At 43.7% G+C, this 22,059-nt stretch overlaps 1 protein-coding gene across 1 annotated transcript in view; it reads right to left on the reverse strand.

Moving 5' to 3' along the window:
- Positions 1-525: 525 nt before the first annotated feature.
- Positions 526-22,059, reverse strand: part of HGD (homogentisate 1,2-dioxygenase) — a 49,750-nt gene continuing 28,216 nt past the window's right edge. The window contains exons 7-16 of the mRNA XM_004436525.3: positions 20,055-20,114; positions 17,966-18,057; positions 16,753-16,787; positions 15,847-15,926; positions 15,186-15,285; positions 12,979-13,103; positions 10,504-10,608; positions 8,049-8,175; positions 3,526-3,707; positions 526-898 (exon numbers count right to left, since the gene is read on the reverse strand). Of these exons, the coding sequence (XP_004436582.1) occupies positions 749-898; positions 3,526-3,707; positions 8,049-8,175; positions 10,504-10,608; positions 12,979-13,103; positions 15,186-15,285; positions 15,847-15,926; positions 16,753-16,787; positions 17,966-18,057; positions 20,055-20,114 (1,056 nt within the window). The 3' untranslated portion in view covers positions 526-748. The remainder of the gene's footprint in view (positions 899-3,525; positions 3,708-8,048; positions 8,176-10,503; positions 10,609-12,978; positions 13,104-15,185; positions 15,286-15,846; positions 15,927-16,752; positions 16,788-17,965; positions 18,058-20,054; positions 20,115-22,059) is intronic.

The raw sequence follows: 22,059 nt of genomic DNA on the forward strand, positions 1-22,059 counted from the left end.
CATGGTTACTGAATGGACTGATAAATGAGTGAATAGTAAGGTGACTAACTGTCCTGGTTTGACTAGGACTGAGGGGTTTCCTGGGATGTGGGGCTTTCAGGTCAAAAATCGAGACAGTTGGTCACCCTCAGTGAATGGTGCTCACTCTTGGTGGCTGGGCTTCTTGTCCATTATCACCATATTGGCTGGTACATGACTACCAAGATTAGACAGGCTCCTGGCTTGGCTGCCCATGTTTTAGGATGAGACTGGATGTTTGGAGCTCTGCTGATCCCCCCACCCCCCATGCTTCCCTATACCTGGAGTGACTCCTCAGGCCTTGGCCTTGGCATCAGCCTCAGCTCATGGTCCTTATGTTGGCCTGTCCTTCCTTGTGGTTTGGTCTTGTGGTCTGTGGTAGACACCCTGGGCTTGTGCTCCTAGAATAAAGGCACTCAGGCTAAGTACATGTGAAGGGGTCCTGGTCTTAGTCCAATCTCATGGACCCCAGTCTTGACTGATACAGGTCCGCCTCATCAAGACCTGATTATGACCAATCGCCACTTCCACAGAACACCAGCAAGTCTTTATTAAGTAATTAAGCTGACAGAACTTTCCAAATACATTTCTACAAATGTTTGAGTTACTTGACTGTGAAAAACTAAGTTCTCATTTTAACCAACCTCCTCCCCCAATGCTGCCAGAACGTGTAAGATTCTAAAGGAAACGGCACGAATCCAGCCTCAATTATGGTAGCAGTGCTCCAGTCTCAATGAGGTCCTGCTGGGTTCCTGGAATTGGGAGTGAAGTGGCTCTTGAGAGGTTCCCAGCACTTGTAGTAGTTCTCATCCAAACAATTAGAGGTCTTCAGCCCCCACTTGGTGACAGCCAGACTTAGAGATGACTCAAACATAAATGTCTGTAGGAAATGAAGATGGGGACAAGAAAGAAGAAGTGAGGTGGGTAATAAAACACCTTTGATCAGATGTCAAGAGATAGATGTCAAGAAAGAAGATGTGGGTGAGCAGAATCTTTGAACAATAAATCACAAGTGCTAGCATGGTGAGGAGAGCAGGCTCAAGGCTTGGGTTCGGGCTTATAAGCACATGATCCTTTGTGCAAGACCCCTCACTTCTCTGAGCCTCAAGCTTCATTCTACAAAATGGAACTGGGCACGTAAGCCTCACATTGTCCTTGTAGCACTATGGAGCTAAATGTGCTAGATCCAAGGGCAGAGGCGGGAGAGTCCTAGGAATATTCATCTTCTAGGGACCATCACTTTCTGTGGCTGTGTCCTTGTGAGGGAGGTCATACTCTCCATTTTGCTGAGGAGGAAACTGAGACTCAGAGCTGGGAAATGATTTGTTTAAGGTGACGGTAGCAAGAAGTGGCAGAGCTGGGATTTGAGACTTTCTTTTTCACGACTCTGATCAAGAGATAGGCTAGAAAAAGGAAAAGGAGGAAAAGAAGGAGTGAGGAGGAGGCGGAGGGAGGGAGGAGGCTGGAATGGCTGTAGCACTTTTAAAAGCCCTATCCCAGAGGGTCTGAATGGTGGATGTCCTGCTCTGTTCAGGTTTTTGTCTACAATGGAAAGAATATGCAAGTGCTCTGTGCATCCTCGACAGTCCAGCTTCACCAATTACTGATTTTCCTACCCACTGTGGCTTAAAAAAAACAACAAATAAAACCTTACAATTCTTATGTACTCACATTGTTGGAAATTTTAAAAATATAGATGGACAAAAGGAAGATAATTCTCTCGTGCTTCTCAACCCCGAGCACCCATGTTAATGTTTGGTGTCTAATATACATTAACTTCTTTTTGCCTAAAACAATGGAGATGCTTATCCCTGCCTGCCTTCCCATGACAAGCTGGATATGAGGACCAGATGAGATCATAGGGAAGTGCTGTGCACATTATAAAGTGCTATTCAGATATAAGGGTGGTTATTATGGCCATTATTGCTGTTGTCTCTTTGCTGACTGCTTCTTAGGAGACTTGCTGTCTGACTGAAGTAACAAAACCCCATACCAGCTGAGTTATGAAGACAGTATTATATAAAGTTAATTTATTCCAAACTGGAATAAGGATAAGGCATACAGATGGACCTGGGTCCAAATTATATGATGGGAAATGGTGAGGAAGACACAAAGTTAGTCTAGGTAAAGTGTTGGACCTTCCGCCACCAGGTAGTCTGGGCTCCCTGGCTACCTAGGGCTCCCTAACCCCCTACATAGGAGAGCTCTCTCTCCCTAGTGCTCCAGGCCCTAGGCATTTCGCAAAGCCTTGCTCCTCACAGAAACAGCTCTGTCCTGTGCCTCAGTGCTGCAGAACACTGCTCCCTGGTAACACTGACTATCAAAGCCAAGTTGGGCACCCAAGGTTACTGAGTGCCAATTCTGGGGTAGCCTGTGCACCTCCAGGAGCCTTTGGAGGCAACAGCTTGACTGAGATTGCCAAACTGCTTCTCATAGAGACGTGGGGGTTCTACAGAAACTCTGCAGAGGCCCTCAAAAGGGGAAACAGCCAAGGTCAAGCAGATGGGACTCTTGCACTCTCGCCCTCCAGATCAGCCCCATCAACTCTGATCTTGGATTAGGGACTGAAAGCAAACGCATTGGTCAGAGAGACAGATCAAGATCCCTGCTTAGGTAGTTTGCAACTCGGGCATGGAGTCAGGCAGGTCTGTGCTACTGATTTTAAAGTCAGGTAGCCTTGAAGGCATTTGTTTAAAAATGTAAAGCAAATTTGCATATTATTTAGCATAAAATTACTCCTTGTGGTCCATAAACTCTACTTCCAAGCATGCAAAAATAAAATAAAATCAAGTACCGCAGCCAACTGCAATTGTGTTCGGCCTCAGGGTTTACGGTCTGACACAGGAGGAATACAAAACAGGTTTTAAATCCCATCAGTTTCATCCCATGCCAAAGGAGAGCAAAAGAAAATAAGAAAAGAGCTGAGAAGTGCTGCTCACAAGCCCTGATGACAGTGAGGCAAAGTCTTCCTGACTTGCTTTGGCTTGAGAAACTGGCTGAAGGTGAGATCCTGCATCGCCTGCTATGTGGCCCTAGAGGATTCTTTCAAAAAGCAGGAAATGACTCTGAGACAGAGCATATATACACAGGGCTGCATACAGATAAGGGAAGACCCCCCACATAGTATTAATAATATCCCCTTATATTTGAACAGTACTGGACAGTCTGTAAGGTTAAATCACAGCCACCTGCTGGGTTGGATACCATGCCTACTCTACAGATGGAGAAGATGAAGCACAGAGAAATTAAGTGACTTGTTCAAAGTCATACAGGAACTAAGAGCTAGGATTTGAAATCAGGTCACTCCAAGTCCAAAGCAATTTCTATGCTATCACATTAGGAGTCTAGTGCACACACAGGGGTGCGTGCATACATACATGAGAACGTACACACACTCTCCTCTCCTGACTCCTTCTCTGTGACTTTGGAGAAATAAAAAATAGCCACTCCTCTCAACAAGGTTGGGGAGCCCAGAGGCCACCAGAGCATGGCGTTTAACTTGCTTACCATGGTGCCTTCAGCAATCCTCTCAGGGGCCAGCTTGGCTTTGCTGGCCTTCTCAAAGCAGTCGGCATCAGGCCCGTGGGGGGTCATTGAGTTGTGCAGGCTGCCTCCCCCTGGCAGGAACCCACCTTGCTTTGCCTCATAGTGACCTTTGATGAGGCCCATAAATTCACTCATGCAGTTCCCTGGGAAGGTTGAAACAGTATTATTTTTATTATCCAAGGCAAGACCTATAAAACACCAAGACCTCTCAAACATTATTTCTACAGAATGCCAAGAAGATAGGGGAATCTGACAAATTTTATAGGATTAATAAAGAATACAGATAAACATGAAAACAACCACAAAACATTCATTGGTGTGGAATTCTTGGTAGGCAAAGCTCTACTCCATGGCCATGTGGCTTATCAGAGGCCTTAAATTCCACTGTCTGAAGGAAATCATGCTAGATCTAAAGAAAACTGGAGCCTAGACAAGAATTTTGATAATAATTAAAATGCACATCATAATAAAGAGCTCATATACTCCATCATCTAGGCTTACAAGCCCCATATCAAAATTGTCTTTTTTCCCAGATCTGAATCCCTTCCCAAATTGCACCACAGTTGTACATGGCATCACCATATTTCTGGTTCCCAATCTAGAAAATTGAAGTGGTCTGTGTGTGTGCGCGCACGTGCACCGATGGAAGGGTGATGTATTGGAGAGAACCCTGGACTTGGAGTCCATTATCAAATGACAATCTGTGTGAAAGGATCTTAGTATCTATAAAAACCAGTCCATAAATGCCATATATGCTAACAAATATTATCTTCTATATCTGAGCCTGATATCACCTTATTCTCCCATTTTCTAAAATGCCTCTTAGATTCATTCTTTTCTTTCTACTTCCATTGACATTCTCTCTATAGAACTCTAAACTCTTAAAACTGGAAGGGATCCCTACTTCTATTCAATACGGAAGAAATTTCTATATCATTCCTGACATATTACCTCTTGGGCTCTGCCTGAATGCCACCTGTGAATGGAAGCTCTCTACTCAACAAAGCAAGCTATCCTATTATTGAAGAGCTCTGGGTGTTGGAAAGTTCTCTCACACTAAATAGAAATTTGCTTTCATATAAGTTAAGTATATTGGTCCTAGTTGTGCTTTCTGGAATAAACAAAATTTGATAAAAATCACCATGTTCCCATTTTTTCGATCTTATGATTCTATTGCAAAAAGTTCCTTATTAGAATAGTTAACACATTTAGAGCAGGAATTAAAGAAATATAACATCTGAGTAAATGTAAGTGCCTTTCCATCCATCTACCCATCTATCCATCCATCCATTCATCTCTCCATTCCCCACCTCATCTATCCGCCTATCCATTCATCCAACATATATAATTGGACACTGTGCTAAATACTGTGATAGAGATGAATAAGACAGAGCCTGTCTAAAGTTATTCTTAGTCTGTCCCATGAGAGCGCTGAGAGTGCAGATCATGGACAGAGGAGAGAGATATAACATTGGCAACCCTTGCAAAGCCAAAACGTTTGATGTGATAAATGCCCCTCCCCTCTTCTTTGCATGTGAAGTGTAACCAAGTGCCAGAATACTTCCGTAATTAACTAAGCAGCCATAACCATCCTGCCCAGAAAACAAAATGCTGCTGCAGGCCTCTGCAGAAAAGGTGAGACCCAGATCAGAGCTCTACTTGCTTCTTCATGGAGCAGAAATCGAGGAAAAGAAGCAACTGTAACCCTCAAGTGTCCACATGTTAAAAGCAGTTCTGCGCATGACTAAAGGATGCTGTCATACTCCTCAATCTAGTATGTGTCCTCAGGGTCACCTTCATGGCTTAATTTTAAAAGAGAGCAAGACAGAATTCATCTTTGATCTGAATATGAATTTAGGTAGCAATGAGTTTGGTGATGACATTTCTATATCATTTTCTATATTTCAAAGGACAGTGAGAGGGCAGACCTTGCCTTTCTGATTAATGCTGAATCCAGATGACTAAGGTGCATTAAGATGACTGGAGGCAATATTTGTACAGAAATAATTCTCCACTTCTATAAAGTCACATCAAAGTAGCAAAGATTTTGATTATTGCTACAGCAATATTTTTAATATCTCTGGTAAAAATAATTTGTAACTTGGGGTTCTGTGGTTTTTCCAGCTAACTCAGGGCAACCATACCTTTCTGAGATCTATCTATTCTGGGCCAAATTTACTTGAGAGTCTTTTAAAAATTTGTAAGAGGCATTTTACAAAGCCATTTGTTTCAGGCAGTCTGAACTACAAACCAAAATCAAAGAGTGGGTTGAGAGCTGTATCCCAGCAGCAGACTTGTCCAAGTCACACTGCTCTGTTGTCTTTGGCCCTGGGTGGGGAGAAAAGCCCAGGCCAGCATTTCTCAACACGTGGTCTGCAGCCCTTGTACAGCAGAACCCCTGACTTGCTAGTTCAAAATGCAGATTTTGAGGTTCAAACTAATTAAACTCTCTGAAAGTGGACCCTGGGAATAAAAATTTTTTTAAAAAAAGCATTCTAAGTTAATTTTTTTTTTTTTTTTTTGGTGAGGAAGATTCGCCCTGAGCTAATATCTGTTGCCAATCTTTCTCCTTTTGCTTGAGGAAGATTGTCTCTGAGCTAACATCTGTGCCAATCTTCCTCTATTTTGTATATGGGATGCCGCCATAGTATGGCTTGATGAGCAGTGTGTAGGTCTGTGCCAGGGATCCAAACCCACGAACCCCAGGCTGCCAAAGTGGAGCATGTGAACTTAACCACTACACCACCGGGCTGGCCCACTAAGTGATTTTTATATCCCCTGATGTTCTTAAAGTGTGGTCCTTGGAACAGTAGCATCAGCATCACGTGGGAACTTGTTACAAATGCAAATTCTCAGGCCCCACCCTGGACCTACTGAAGCAGAACGTCTGAGGGTGGGGCCCAGGAATTGGTGTTTTAACAAGCCTTCCAAGTGACTCTGATGCATGCTAAAATTTGAGAACCACTGCTTCAGGCACATAGGGCAACCTCAATACAAGAACTACGTGAACTAGGGAATTATCAAAGACTAGCATATGAGGTACAGACTACAAACCAGAGCAATTCTCTCTCCTAGACAACAAGACCTCTAGGGCACTAACTTCCAGGAGAAGAGTTAGGGCCCGTGATGGGCTAGACACTCTTCAGAAGCACGTAGTTTGTTATGACTCTATTCACAAAGTACCTGCTGTCTTTGTAGTGGTAATTGATTGTGTCCTTTTCTCCACCATAATGGTGTCACCTTAAAAAGGTGATGCCAGAATTTGACCATGAAGTGGCCTTCTTCCATCCTGAGGGCCTTTGTTCCCTACCCCATGCAAATGCTTAAGTTGCCCATTCAGTGTACTGTTGTGTCCTGTTGAGCCCTGGGAGCTGGTACATACAGAGAGGAGCCTCGTATAGACAGAAGACCCTGAGGTTACCTAAGGAAAGGGGGTTGTTTTTTAGAATGTCCCAACTGAAATGCACCTCAGAGTCCTTCCAGAACTCTGAGTATAAAAATGCAATCTCCAGGAAGTGGAATTGTACACTGACATTTAGGTTGGATCTACAGCTAGCTACTGGACAATTAAATGCCAACCTCATTAAGTACAGCCATGAAGTACCTGACTCATTCTTGGTGATGCATTCACTTATTAAATAAATATTATTAGATGCATATCACAGACCGGACGCTGTGCTAGGCCCATCAGTTAGCGGTCATGAGTGTCTGCTCTGGCATCAGACTGCCTTCAGTTAAATCCCTAGTCCACCACTTAACTAGCTGTGAGGCCTTGAGCAAGTTACTTAACCCTTCTTGTCTCAGTTTCACTTTCTGAAGAAAAAAGGGGATGATGATACTACCTATCTCTTACAACTGTTATGTGGATGAAATGAGTTAGTACTTTTAAAGAACTCAGAGCCATAGAAAATGGCCAATAATTGTTAGCTATTAGTAATAATATTAATAAAGTAAAAATAATAGATTTGCTAAGTTCTAATCTAGGCAACAAATGCTGTGCAGAAACTGCTTCCAGAATAGAATCCAACCCCTAGTGTGGACTGCTGTTTGCTTTACCCCACCGAAATTATTGGAGAAGGCACATTTACGGGCTCTTGAACCAGACTTAGGTGATGAGCTTTCCCAAAACAACAAACTAACCAACAACATCCCGCTGAAACTCCTCCCCACAAAGAAGCATCTGTAATGTAAGGAAACTTCTTGCTTCACACTTGACCAGCCTTTCTGCCTCTCTTCAGGGCCAGAGAAACTGGGCCTTAGGCCTTACCCAGTGTTTTCTTTTCAGTGTCAACACATCACTGCCATCCCCACAGAAGTTGCGGTATTTAAGCAGCTTAAAGTCTAGGCCTTGGGAGGCAGGACCCTGAACTCCAGCCTGGGCAGAGTGTTCCAGAAACACCTGCAGCAGTATTCCCAATGGGTAATGCTCACCGCTTTGCTGTCTCTTTGGTTTCCAAATGTGGCTTGGTAAAAGAGAGACTTACTATGGTAATAAGGAGGCCTGAAGGTCTTGTCAGCAACCCCCCATCGAGGTGGGAAGATGACAAAATCAGCGATGGCCACTCCAGGGCGGACGGACTTGGCAGTCAATACTGTGAAAATGGATGGGTCCTGTGAAAGCACAAGGAGAGACAACACACGATGAAAAGGAGGTGACTGGACCGTGACACACATGTCACCCACACATGAAGGCGTTTTCAAGTGGCACTCTAATTTCTGTTCAAACCACACAGGCCAGCCTAAGAAGTCTGGGCTTGTCATCAAGGTGCAGTAATCACTCATCTGACTTTCCCCTCTTGCTGTGCTTGAAGCAAAATGAATTGACACCAGCTAAGAGGATTCTGAGCTGCTTTTTCCCCCTGCTGAGCCCCCATTTCATGGAAGTACTACCCCGTGGGGCTGAGAAGCAGTGGTGCCTGAATCACAACCTCAGGTCAGGATGACCAGAGCTGGGATGTGCTGCAGGGAGCTCTGGGCAGAAGGGATGCTCGGAGGAAAGTAGAAATAGAAATAAAATAATATCCAAGTTTTGGCATAGACGTAGGATGTGCTTCTCTTTGGGGGAATCACAGAGACTCCAGACGGTATGCTCACTGCTTTCTTGCCCTTGTTTGACTCCCAGGTCTATAATACACCACTTACATCACTAGTTTAGGTGGTGGTAGTGTAGAAGGGAATAGGTTCAGGGACAATATTACTATTTTAAATGAACTTCAGAATCCTTCAGTGGAAAAACTGAGATTCAGTTTAATTGAAATCAACAATCATGTTTGCTTTCAGATGCCATGAGCGGGTCTGGCATTCAAAGATGACTGAGATCTACTCCTTGCCCCTTTAGCATTATCGGTGACAGGAGTAGGGATGGGGCACTGAAGGAGTAATAAAACAGGTGCATGAATAACTCATCACAGCAAGGTGCAGGGGCAATCTAGCTTTATAGATAGAGATCCAAGGGAGTACAGAGAGTGCCCCTCTACACCTGAGAGGATCAGGGAAGGCTTCAAAGAGGAGGTGACATTTGAGGTAGGTCCTGAAGAATGGAAGGAGAAAGAAAGAAAAAGAGAGGGAAGGAGGGAGGGAGGGAGGAAGGAAGGAATGAAGGAAGGAAGGAGGAGGAACGGAAGGAAGGAAGGCAGGCAAGAAAGGAAAAGGCATTTTAAGCACAGAAAACAGGAAAGACATCAAAATGCCCAGAGATTTTCTAAGAGGCAAGAAAGCTAAGGCCCAGGGTGCATTGGCAGAAGGGAGAGGGGCAAGAGGTGGTACTGGAAAATGAGTCCAGGGCCAGATGGCGAGGAGCATCAGATGCCACGCTTCAGAGCTCAGACTTAATGCCAAACCACGGGGAACCTGCAAAGGTTTTCTAATGCAGCGGTAGAGCGATCAGATCTGAATTTTGGAAAAATAACTATAGCAGCAGTACAGAGGAGACTGAGCCCGTGTAAATGCAAGTCAAAAACCAACCCTTGTTGCTGTGAGAGTTAACACTTCTTCATCTGTCATGAGAAATGATCTGAAACTATTAAAGAAAAGGTAGTGAGGCTCAAATCAAACTGATTTCATCAGTGTCTCAGGATCCTTCTTCATGCTGTTTGGGGCTTGATGCCTCGTTTTCTTTTCCCTTTTGGTTTTATTAAGAGTTGTTGCTCTTCAGAAAGGTAGTTTTTTCCCCTCAGAGATAAGCTGAACTGGCACAGTCATCTTTCTCTCTCTGGTTCTTCGGCTTCTGCTCCAATTATCCCTCCAGCTTGTGGGTTAAGCTCATCTATTATGAACTAGGCTGCAAAGTGAAGTCCCCCCCAGGATCTCAGAACTAGAGCTTTATCACCAGTGTGGGGCTTTGGGAACCTGCACTGTAGACCAGGGACCTATTTGTGGCCCCCGAATTGAGTGAAAAATATGATCACATTCATATGCTAGAATTTCTTTGGTTTAAATTCAAGCCCATGAGGAACTTTAGATGTCTGCTCCATCACTGCTAAAAGCAGCCGAGAGTGGAGGCACTGGAGAAGGCAGCTGGAGAAGCAGACTCTTGGTATGTGTGAGCAGGACAGAGAACTTTCCAAATCCAGAAATGTTCCTTTTTCATCACTCCATTCCTAACATTAGCAATTGGTTTTCTTCTTGGGATACACTTTCCATGAAGAAATTGAGTTCTTAGCCATCTATGAGGGCTACTGTGAGTACTCTGTGTAGAGCACTGCGCTGTGAGTGTTGAGTGTCTGGCTTGGCTCTCTCACTAGCTGTGTTGTTTACTCCTTCACCGAAGCCTTCTCGCAGATGACTCAAATTCCTGTCAGCTAGTGACAAATGACTGTATCTCAAGCTTCCAAGGGTGACACTGGAAATGTTAAATCTGTGAATGTCAGGGATCTACTGTGGACCCCTCCCACCCAAGTGTTGCCCTATCCCCAGGGCCCCTCCATGGTCCAGACTTACTGCATGGTCGAAGGCCACCGAGTTGATGACCATGAAGTTCTCCAAGTTGTACTTGTAGGGTGTATAGTTGCCGTGCCAGGCCACAACATTGAACGGGGAGAACTCCTGATCACAAAAAAAGCAGGAAAGGGTGAATTTAGCACCTAATGCTTTTGTAGCTGGGATTCCACAGTTTGTACTTGGCATTACTCTCTCTTTTTTGATTTGATCTTGTCCTCATAATTTAATAAGACCATCCTTTGGGAGAAGTATAAACCTGAATCATTGTGTGGTTGCTACATACATCCTCAAACTGTCCCTCGCAAAGCCACTAACCCTATTTTTCCAGTTCATAAGCTGCAGCTGCCTCTGATCCTACATGCAGCAGAAGCACAGCACATTCTCCAAGTAGTGCCTTTTCAACAATTTTTAACACAATTGTGAGAATATGTGGATGCCAGTAATTCTCAGACAATCTGGGCCACCGTCTGGGTTTCTTGGTGCAGAGGGCAGGCACTTGCTGTGACTGCTCTCCAGGTAATTTCTGCCTAGAGGAGCTTCTGGTAGACCTAGTGCCTGGGACAGTGAGTGCAGGAGGGCAAGAAGGTCTCTAAGAGTTCCAGCCCCAAGGACTTGGGATTTCAGAGCAATCCTAAGGTGGTGCTTCTTGGGCCTGCCCTGGCGTAGGAGAGGTCAGTGTTCTATTATACGAAGGTGGTCCCCACTGCAGCTATGGGTCTGTTCTGGAAACAGAATTCAATTCAGAATGTTCTAAAGACAACTTTACTGAAGGGACTACTCACAGAGGTGTGATTAGAGTTAAGTGAACTGACTTGAGATGGTGAGGTATCTGAGCCTACCAAAAGTGGGAAGACATTGCCATTCTTAGGCCCGTGAGATACGGGAAAGAAACAACAAGGTCCTAGTTGTTGTAGGACTCTGGCAAGAGCTAGAACCATGAAGAAGAGGGCTTCCCAGTGGTGTGCTGGTAAATATTTAACAACTAGCTTTCTGGGAACAAAATAAAAAGCTCTGATTTATAGTATTTGTTGATTTCTGGGGTATAAATACTCTCACCATGATCATTTTTGAGCTATCAATGTGACGTCACGGAACACAAAGCTGGGAAGAGATGTGTCTATCAGCTCTTGCAAGCCAGTATGAACTGCCTCCAGCACACCACTGAGGCTACCCAACAGGAACAGGGATCATGGAGGGATGTAGTCCCAAACAGGAGAAGCAGGAGAAGAAAAATCCCAACTTGTCTTTCCTCCTGCCCTCCAATTTTCTGTGAGGACCTCCCACTGGTTGAACCCAACCAAAAGCCAGCTGGCTAGGCAGCCTGGGTGATAGTCCATATCGGTCAACCTCCCAGGGCACAGATCATGGCAGAGAAGGGAGAATGGATCAGTGGGAGCTCACACAGAGAATAACCAGCACAGGGTCTACTTGGAAAGTAGAAACCCATGGAGCTGCTGGGTGCTTCTAGAATGGTGGTTCTCTATCAACCGCACATCAAAATTAATATGGGAAACATGCTAAAAATTTAGATTTTAATGTAGATTTCCACACCCCACCCCCAGAGGTTATCATTTCTGCCAGGCTGAAGTAGTATTTAAGGATCTGCATTTTAAATAAGCTTCCCTAAGAATTTCTGATGCAAATGGTCCTGAACCACATTTTGAGAATCTTGACCCAGAGAGTATGAGGGTGACAAAGTGTCAATGAGGGTGACAATTAACCTTATGGGTTAATTTTAAGTGCCAAACTAGTTGGCCTCTGCTGATTAGCATACCTTTTCGAAGCTGCCCAAGGGAAATAACATGCCTCGGCAAAATATAAGCAATAAGTCAAACGGGAAAAACAGAGCAGAAAAATAATGGTAAAGAGCAGAGATCTTTGGATAATTTTTGTTATATTATTGCTTTATGCTAATATATTACATATTCAGTATATTAAGTAAAAATATAATATTTATGCCTTTGCTTATCTCCTGAGTTTACCAGGCTGGTGGTATAAACCAAATCAGGCTATTTAACTGAGATCTACTTTTTTGTATCAATCATTGCTTGTATTTGAAATATGGTGGTCATTGGTGAATATAAATCTTGGATGATAGCTCATTAACTTCTTTCCTTTTCAGAACATATTACCCTGCCTGTATAGTATGTTTTCCACACCATTTATATAGACCAACATATTGCTGGGATTTTCCTTGCTTGGTGAGTAGAAAGAGCATGACCTTTGGAGTCAGACAAATATGGGTTCAAATGCTGGTTATGCCATTTACTGTGACATTGGGTAAATTATTTGTCACTACTTGGCCCATTTTCATGACTACAAATAAGGCAAATAGTACCTTATTATAGCATCTTAGTGGTATGGTAAAGATAAAAGAATATAATATGTGTAAAGTATTTAACATTGGCCTTGGTAATCAGTAGGTACTCAACAAATGTTCATTCCCTCCCCTGCCTACCCACCCTCTTACTTTACCTGTTTAGCAGCAAATAGCTTGCCCTGGTATTTATTAATTACAGTGTAGCCATCTGGCACTTGGCGATCTTCATACCAGGCAACAGGTATCAAGAAATCACGAGGATTGGCCAAGCCATTGGCTCCTGGAACACAGTCACCCAAACATCTTTTAGACACTTCCGAAATCACATAGGAAAGATGCCCACGGTTGCACCAAGACAAAGGGCTTTCTTCCACATCAGGAGCCACTCCACAATTTGCTTTCATTGTTCAAAGACCCATTGGATTCCCAGTCTTACATCTTTTTAGGAAGACCCAAGGAATTTGGTCAGAAAAAAATCATAAAAATTATCATTATCATCGCCAGCATCACCTCCTAAATTTGTAGAGTGAATATGGTTTATAAAACCATTTTACATGCATTATCTCATCTCTACAGGTGAGAAGAGGGGAGGAGAAGAAGACACTAGAAAAGGGGAAAAGGAAATATATGGTAGAATACTAGACCTTTTTTTCCAAGAAAACCCTGATGACTAGAATTCATCTACAGTCCTCGAGAAAGGAGGGGTCACATACTGTTGCCCAGACTCACCTCTGCTCCTCAGACAGAACTCAGAATCAATCCATGTCTGTAAAACGGCTCTCCAGCCTGACAAATCTGTCTGCCACTCAGGGGAAAGCTATTCAGGACTTGCCAGCTTACCTCTGCTTAGAAGCAAGTGTTCCTCCAGAGAAAGAAAATAAATCAAAAGACCAAAAATGAAAAGCATAAGTGCAAAAACGTAATTTAACTCTGAGAGGAGAGACCTGGGGAGTGTTTTATCATTTCCATCTCCTGGGGTTAAAAAATATAAGCCCCCAGCTGGTTAGTAAATTATATATATTTTCCAGAGGGTTCGTGTTCCATGGAACCTGGAGGCTATGCTGACTGTGGAGCAGCAGGAAGCCAGACCCAAGTGGGAAGAGCGGGTGGTGAGCAGGATGACAGACGGCCCATCATGGCTCCAGCTGCTTCTCTGCTGCCTCCCACTTTCCTCTGACTATTTGGGTCCCCCCCAGGGGAGTGACCAGAAGGCACATGCTGGCCTGTCCCTGTTTTGCTCTAAAAAAGCTGTTGACAAGGAAGGGAAGAACTGGGAGGTGTGGCCACCACTTTTAGCAAACATGCCAAAGATGAAACCAAGGGGCAATTTTCCCAACTACACCTTTCACTCCAAGAGATGTTTTGAGAACAACCCCTCCTACCACCTTCACTTCTCTCCTGCATCTCTTGCTCCAGCTTGCCAGAAGAATCGGGGGTGGGGGGAACTTGGTTCACTTGTGAAAGTTTTAATCTGCCTCATGGAGGCTGTGGTTTCTAGCTCCTTCATGGCACTGAATGATGTACCTTTTCTGACTGTTAAGTGTGTTGTTTTTGTGGAGCGTGCTCAGTAGGCATGTGAAGTTCACAGATTATATGTCTCTCAGTCTGTTTCCCCTTTCTGTAGGAATATGGCCCCTGCCATTTTTATGGCTTCCCCCACTTTATTGTCTACATACAACCGATTGACTTAAGAAAATGATACCCCTCCTATTCACAAAGCTCATTTCCATTTGTATGCTTTCCCTTAAGCTGCCTCTTTCCTCTTTCTTTTTCCTCAACTTTCCTCAAGAATAAGTCAAATCTCCTCTCTTCTGTGAAGTTATTCCTGGTGACTTGGCCCACAGTAACCCAAATTTCTACACCCTTTAGGGGTACACCGTACAACCAGAAATCCATAACATACCATCTTGTTCTCCAATGGTCTGTATACTATTCTAGAGAGAAATTTACTTAATGGGTTGGCTTGGGTCATTTTCTGTTATGTATGTATTTCACGGGAAGAGGCTTGTGTTACCCTCATGAGGTTCCTGTCATTACCCTCAGCACAACATGAGAGCCGAGACAAGCTGAAGGATTGATGCCCTCATGAGCTAATTAATGAAGATTTCATTTCATCAGTTGGGTCAGCCATGCAGCATGGAGCCCCTGAACTCAGAGTTCTGAAAAAAACATCTGGGATTGCTCAGGGAGTTTCAGTAGGTTTCTGAAATACCCAACTACACTTGGTCTAGAAAAGAAGCTGTATAGAGAGGAAAGTTGAAGTTTGAGTGAGACAATGAGGGGAGAAGGATGTTTAATTTTCATGCAATTATCTGTGTTCTATATCTCAAGCCAGGTTTAGAGGCTTGTAGTAAAGATTTACCAATTGGTCCCAGGTCAGGCAACTCAAAGTGGACACCATAGACCTCCAGGATGTAGCCCCTGGTCTCCTCGAAGACAGCTATGCTGAACCGCATTCCTCTCTGGAACAGGAAGCAGACACTGGTGTGTCCTCCCAAATCATATCTGTAGTTATAAAGAACTTGCCCCACAGCCACAGCCAGCCCTACATGCATAGGTTAAGCTGTAGTCCGTTGAACTGTTTGAGAGGTGACCAGCTCAAAGATGAGTTAGAAAGCAAAATTTAACTCTTAATCACATCTGTGACCCACACCAATTCTAGTCTATTCTCTCACTGGGTTCAGAGATAACAGTGCCCTGATTTAGACAAATTTTTAAGAAATTCATCTTCACTGCCCTCCACCCCCATCCAGGGCCTTATCCAGAGTGCACATAAATATTTAGGAAGGCAAATTGACAGTGCTCTTTGCTTGGTGACTGTGTACTATTTTAAAACAAAGCAGGCACCCAAGCCTGCTCACTCTTCTGCACAGGGAGCCTTCTGTGAAACTCAAACTCCCTCCCCATTGCCCAGACATGAAAGAAATTTTAGAGTTGGAAAATTTTAGAGTTAACAGCAGTGCAACATCTGATTGCTCCCAAATTAGGGAGCAGCAGGGAGGAGAAGGGGACACACCACCAACCTGAATGACGCAGATCTCGTTGGGCTGTACAAGCATCTTGCCAAACTCGGTGTAAATGAGAAGTTTCCCTTTTTGGGGAACTAACAAAAAAGACAGGGCAGCTGTGAACAACTCTTTTCGTGCAAGAACTACTTCATGAAGAGTAAAAGGCTTAAGGGCTGCATTTGCATTTCCATTTCAAATGAAAAGAGCTTTATTGAGTCTTATTGGGGAAAATATATATTCTGACAACTTAGGTTAGCTATTTGACTATCTAGAAGAAAGTGAATGAAAGAATTGACTCTGATTTCTTTTTTTTTGGTTGCCAGGTAATAAATTTGTATATGCACAATTCTGTAAATTAACCAAGAAGGGCAGCAGAAATAGCATGGAAAATCACCCATTTCTGATCATTCCAGTAGGATCCTGGCATTTGCATGTCTAATGTCTACAGCAAAATGTTCACTCCAAAATATCGGTACTAAAACCATCAAAAAGAATAGGCAGACTATAGAAATCTCTAATAGACATTCCATTTTAGTTGGTTTCATGAAAATTTGTATTTAAATTCCAGATATCAATGACAGATGGTTTTTTCTTGGGCAAGTTTGAAGGCAAATAGAGTTATCTTAATAAGTTAATCACACGTTGATATTATTCCTCATTTCTTTTCAGCTGCCCAGATCTCCCATATCAGAAAGGCCCAGCAGAAATGGGCAAAGACAGAGAGACCAGGAAATAGAGTAGGAGCTTTAGGTACACTGCGAATCTTTCCCAGACCATCAGTTGCCTTTAGACCACAGTGTGTAAGTTGCACTAAATAAGACAAATTGAAAGATGAAGGAAAATAATATGTGTAAAATTAAAAAGCAGCTTGTGACTAGGGATCAGTAAACAGTGAAGGGGTCTGAAATCTTCAAAACTTACCAATCAAGAAGTCCCCATCTGAATTGTAAAAACATCTGAAACATATAGAATAATTCCTGTGATTTTCAATTTTAACACTCTCCAGACAAATTAATTGACTGCACAGATTATTATTCAGTATCCACCATGTGCCAGGCTTAGTGCTGGGTATAAAATGGTGATGAAAATGACCCATTCTCTGCCCTCATGGAGCTTAGAGTCAAGCAGAAAGTCAGACAGCAATCAAACAATTACAGCACTCTATCATAGCAAACTGTAACAGCACTATGAAGGTCAAGGTCAGGGGAATGGAAGAATAATGGACCTGATCTAGTCTGAGGCGTCAGCAAAGGCTTCCCTGAAGAAGGGACACTTAACCTGAGATCAGAATGAATCATCTAGGCAAGGGTTTGAGGCAGGGGAGAACATTCCAGGCAGAAGGAACAGCATGTGCAAATGCTCTGAGGCAGGAGGAAAATGCTCTGTGGTAGGTTGAAAGAACTGAATGAAGTCTAGTGTGGCTCAAGTAGAGAGAGAGTAGGTGCTTGCTAGGAGGGTGGACTCAAAGGGACATCTCCAGTGTCTTGTTATAAGGCTGTGATCTTGGTCCTGATCCATGGCTCAGAGAAGTTAAGTGACTTGCCCAAGGTCACTCAGCCAGGAAGAGTGGATTGGGCTTTGGACACAATGCTCTGGTTCCAGAGGTGGTGTGCAAAACCACTATGATATTCTGCTTTTCAAAGAAAAGGCAAGAATGCCATTTACACATGTTTTTCTGATTTAAAAAAATCTGATAAGTGCCTCTATTTAGGAACTTTAAGCTTATACAAAGCTATTAGCTGAACCCAAAGTCTGTCAGCTTGACCTGCCATCAACAGGTGGTCCCGATGTCTGCTCATGCAGTGTGACTTTGGACTCAGAAACAGCCCTGGGAAGCCTTAGAAATTAAGGATATTCTGACTCAAACCTAGATAAAGTCAAAATTCCTCTTGGACCACTCCTGCTTTCTAGTGCCCATTGTTCCTTTTCTATTTGCATTGCTACGTGACATTCTTGTTTATGTCACTGGACTTGGTCAAGATAGACATGTTCACTTATTATCATTATTAATAAATGTATATAAACATTGCTGTGGAAAAAAACAATAACAACAACAACAAAAACCCAGCCTTCACTCTCTGGACAACAGCTCTTGGGTAATGGGGATGTCCTGCCCCAGCACTGAGCCACTCACCTGTTCGCCATGGAGGTGTTGCAGAGGAAAATGTGGATGGCAAGCCCATTGTTAGACCTGATGTCTCCAGCTCCACACAAGGTGTGTAGGCCCTGGGGGAGATCCGCAGGAGAGGGAAGGGTGAATGTGAGTAGTGCCCAAGAAACCAGCCCTTCTCCTGGTCCCTGAGCGCTATGAGGCAAGATTCTACTGGTCCCTTTGGGACCAGTGAGACATTTGTGATCCAGGCTGCCTCCGGGGAGCCTGGAATTTATTGACTTATGTCTGGTAGGTGGTGGCTCACCCTAGTTGCCAGCCATGGCCCTAGATCTTAGGGCCATCAGATATTCTTACAGAGCATCAATTCATTATTTGGCATTTTATCAGTTTGGTGTTTAAGATCAACCTGAAGGAGAGATTCCTTTGGAGGTAAAATCAAGCACCTAAGAGGCTTGGGGAGGAAGGTTGCAACATTAGAGACCAGTTAATGTCCTTCACATACACACCACTACGTGGGCAGCCCTCTGCTTATGAATAGGGTCAGCCCTAATCTCTCTTGAATAGCACAGAGGAAAGCATTCTGACCAACTGTAATCCTCTCTACTGATAATCCACAGTCCGAGAAATCTGAACACATGGGCCTCCTGAAAACAGCCCTCAGCCCCAACCTGCAGATAGAGAGCCCAAATTCACACGGGGTGGGAGATTTCTTTTCATATTTCAACTCAATTTGCAACTCGGGGGTCTATTTAGATGAGTCTACACAGAGCTTGGAGCACTTAATACAGATAAGGAATTCAACATGATCCATCCAATTTGGCCTAAGGCTGTGTACCTGGACTCTCCTTAAGTAAACCATGAGGTGAGGTTCATCTCCAGAACCCTCCACTGGCTTCTTTGAGCTCCACTTCCTTTTTTTTTTTTTTTTGTGAGGGAGATCAGCCCTGAGCTAACATCCGTGCTAATCCTCCTCTTTTTGCTGAGGAAGACCGGCTCTGAGCTAACATCTATTGCCAAGCCTCCTCCTTTTTTTCCCAGTAGATAGTTGCACGTCATAGTTGCACGTCATAGTTGCACATCCTTCTAGTTGCTGTATGTGGGACACGGCCTCAGCATGGCCGGGGAAGCGGTGCGTCGGTGCGCGCCCAGGATTCGAACCCTGGCCGCCAGTAGCGGAGCGCGTGCGCTTAACCGCTAAGCCACGGGGCCGGCCCTGAGCTCCACTTCCTTGTAGCTCCCCTTCCCCTCCCCTATGTATGCTTTTCTCTGAGCACAGGTGTTCCAATACTCCCAGCACCTGTAACTACCAAGCAGAACTTATAATCAGCATTGTACTAACTAGAATGCCACTCTCAGTTGATGCGATTCTAGCTCAGGGACCCATTTCGGGGAGTTCATGAACTGGGATGGAAAAAAATTACGTATTTATTTCACTAATCTCTGACTGAAATATATCATTTCCGTCAATTAATGCGAATGTAAGCAACAAACCACAGCGGTGTTAGAAGTGCCTGTAACCTTGTCACTGATAGAAACATGCATATTTTTATATCACATTCCGGTTGTTATAGATACCCCGAAATATCAGTTACGCTCATACTTCTAATAACCAAAGTTATTAGATCTTTTCATAGATCTTGTGATTTACTGCATTAATAAGGAAGCATATATATTACTATAAACCATACCAAATTTATTTTAATATTTTTGTCATTGTATTTCAACATAATAGGCTTCTTTGTAATTTTATGTACTTTATTTTATGCATTTAAAAACACAGGCTTCACCAGACTATCAAAGGAGACTATGGAACAAAAAGGCGAAGAACCCCTATTCTAACCAAATACAAAGGAACCTGAGGTAGGTAAATGCTCAATTTCCATTGGCCTTCGGAGATGTTGTAAATAGCTCACCGGTGCCCTTTGGTGTTAGGGGCCATATGGTGCCTGTAAGTAAGACATCCGTCAGCCAGCCCCCAAAACAGGCAGGTGGTACTGTCTCTGCTGCCTCTCCAAGGCTGCTTCTCCTTGGCATTTAGCCTGCAAATGGCTGGATCGCTCCCCGCGGAAGAAAGGAGAGCAGTGGGAAGGTGTGGATAGTATTGACTTACACTCACGAAGTCCACTTGCTTCTGAGATGCTTTTGGAATCTCAAATGGTTTCCATCTAAGCTGGAAAAAACAATACACATACAGGAAAATCATTTCACAAGGGGAAACCCCAGACTTTTAAAATAAATAGCATCGATCACACAGCAAAAGGGCAGCTGCTCCCTCTGTGAGGCTCCGACGACTTGTGATTTTAAATTTAATAATTATCCATCATTTCCTTAAAGAGGATCAGTTGGGTTCTGCATGTGTATGTGGTGTGTGTGTGTGTTTAACCCATATATATATATATTGTCTTTGTTCTTTAGCACTGTAAATTACAAAAATAAAAAAAGATCATTGCTTCTTATTTCAGAATCTGTTTGTTTCTTTTAACATTTTGCTCGGGCACATCAGTGAGTTTTGACTGATGCTGCCTTTCATGGCTATTTATAATCAGCTCCCTTCCCTGGCATGCCCGCCTCTCTGTGTGGGCTGCTGACACTGCAGGGGAAGTTTCTACTTCTACTTCCAGCCCTTGGAGTTTTGAATTATTTCTTTAAGAGAAAGAAAATGCATCCAGCTGAGACTGGATTTGGTAAAGGCAGTACCAGGTTCAATTTCTTCACCAAACCCCATGTTTGTCCCCAGGTTGCCGGAAGGTTCAGTTTAAATCACAACAGTCTTTAATTTAATAATGAAATGATCTAAGAAAGTGGGGAGAAAAATCAGCAGGTCTGGGCCCTACTCGAAGTATCAGCCCAGCACTGATTAATCAACTTGGCAGCAGGCCTGATCCCACCAGGCTGGCAGCTGATAGACCTAGCAGCCTCAGGACATCTCATGGAGTGACCTGCACCCTAAGAGCTGGCTCCACTGGCTGCAGCGCCTGGTCAAGGCAGGCTGGGCAGGGGGCGCAGTGCCTTCCGTACTTCAGAGAGACAGCCATGTGGGAAAGATGCAGCAAGTGGAAAAGGTGACGCTGGGATTATTTTGCCTGTCTGACATCCACAGTCAGGCAGCAGCCTGTATTTCTTAAAAGCAAAGCAGGATTATCACACTCTGGGTCTACCTGAAAAGGATGTAAAATGTTGATTTGAAAAACTATTGAAATCATGCTTCAGAAAGAAGGAAAAGGTTTAGGACTAATTCATTAAAGATGATATTTCCTGGGGGTGGAAGGGGAGCTGGAGAGCAAGGATCTAGGTCAGGGTCTCTCAACCTTGGCACTACTGACATTTTGCAATTTTTTTTGTGTGGGAGGCTGTCCTGTGCATTCTAGGATGTTTAGCAGCATCTCTGACCTCTACTCACTAGATGCCAGTAGCACTTGTCCAAGTTGTAACAACCAAAAATGTCTCCAGACATTGTCAAATGTCACCTGGGGGACAAATTTCCCCTGGTTGAGAACAACTGACCTAGGAAGTTATTCCTCTGACATCTGGAAGGGCCACAGTTAAGCACTGCTGGCTTTTCTAGGAGAGGTTCTGGTCTACTATCAACCATTACTTGCTGCTTCCCTGTCTAGTAGCAGTGCAGAGTTTGTATACCCAGGAAGATTGTCTGGAAGATAACACTACCTAGAATCTTGGTTCCAAGCAGAGTCATCATTCTAGATTTTCCAATGGAAGGAACTTAAGTATCAGATCAATGGTTTCCTGGACAACTTTTAGATCTATCCAAAGATTCTGAACTCTGTTTACCCATGAGAATCACCTGGAGGGTCTTTGAGACCCAAGACAAAATTAAATCAGAATCTGTGGAGGTGGGGCCAGGCGTCAGTATTCTATAAAGGCTCTTCCAATGTGCAGCTACAGTTTAAGAATCAGCACACCCAACCTAGAGAGTCTATGATTCTTGTATTGCTGAACCAAGCACCACGTTCAGAAAAGTCCACCCAGACAACCAACCAACCAATTAATCAGTCAACTAAATTGTGGTAACTTGGGCCAGATGTGGCAGTGACATGCCAGTTACCAAATAGCAAGGATGATTAAATAACGCAAGTCTAAGAAACAAACCTAAGAAA

This window comes from Ceratotherium simum, chromosome 15 (assembly GCF_057802395.1).
Source record: "Ceratotherium simum simum isolate JZ-2026a chromosome 15, ASM5780239v1, whole genome shotgun sequence".
Classification (NCBI taxonomy): Eukaryota; Metazoa; Chordata; class Mammalia; order Perissodactyla; family Rhinocerotidae; genus Ceratotherium; species Ceratotherium simum.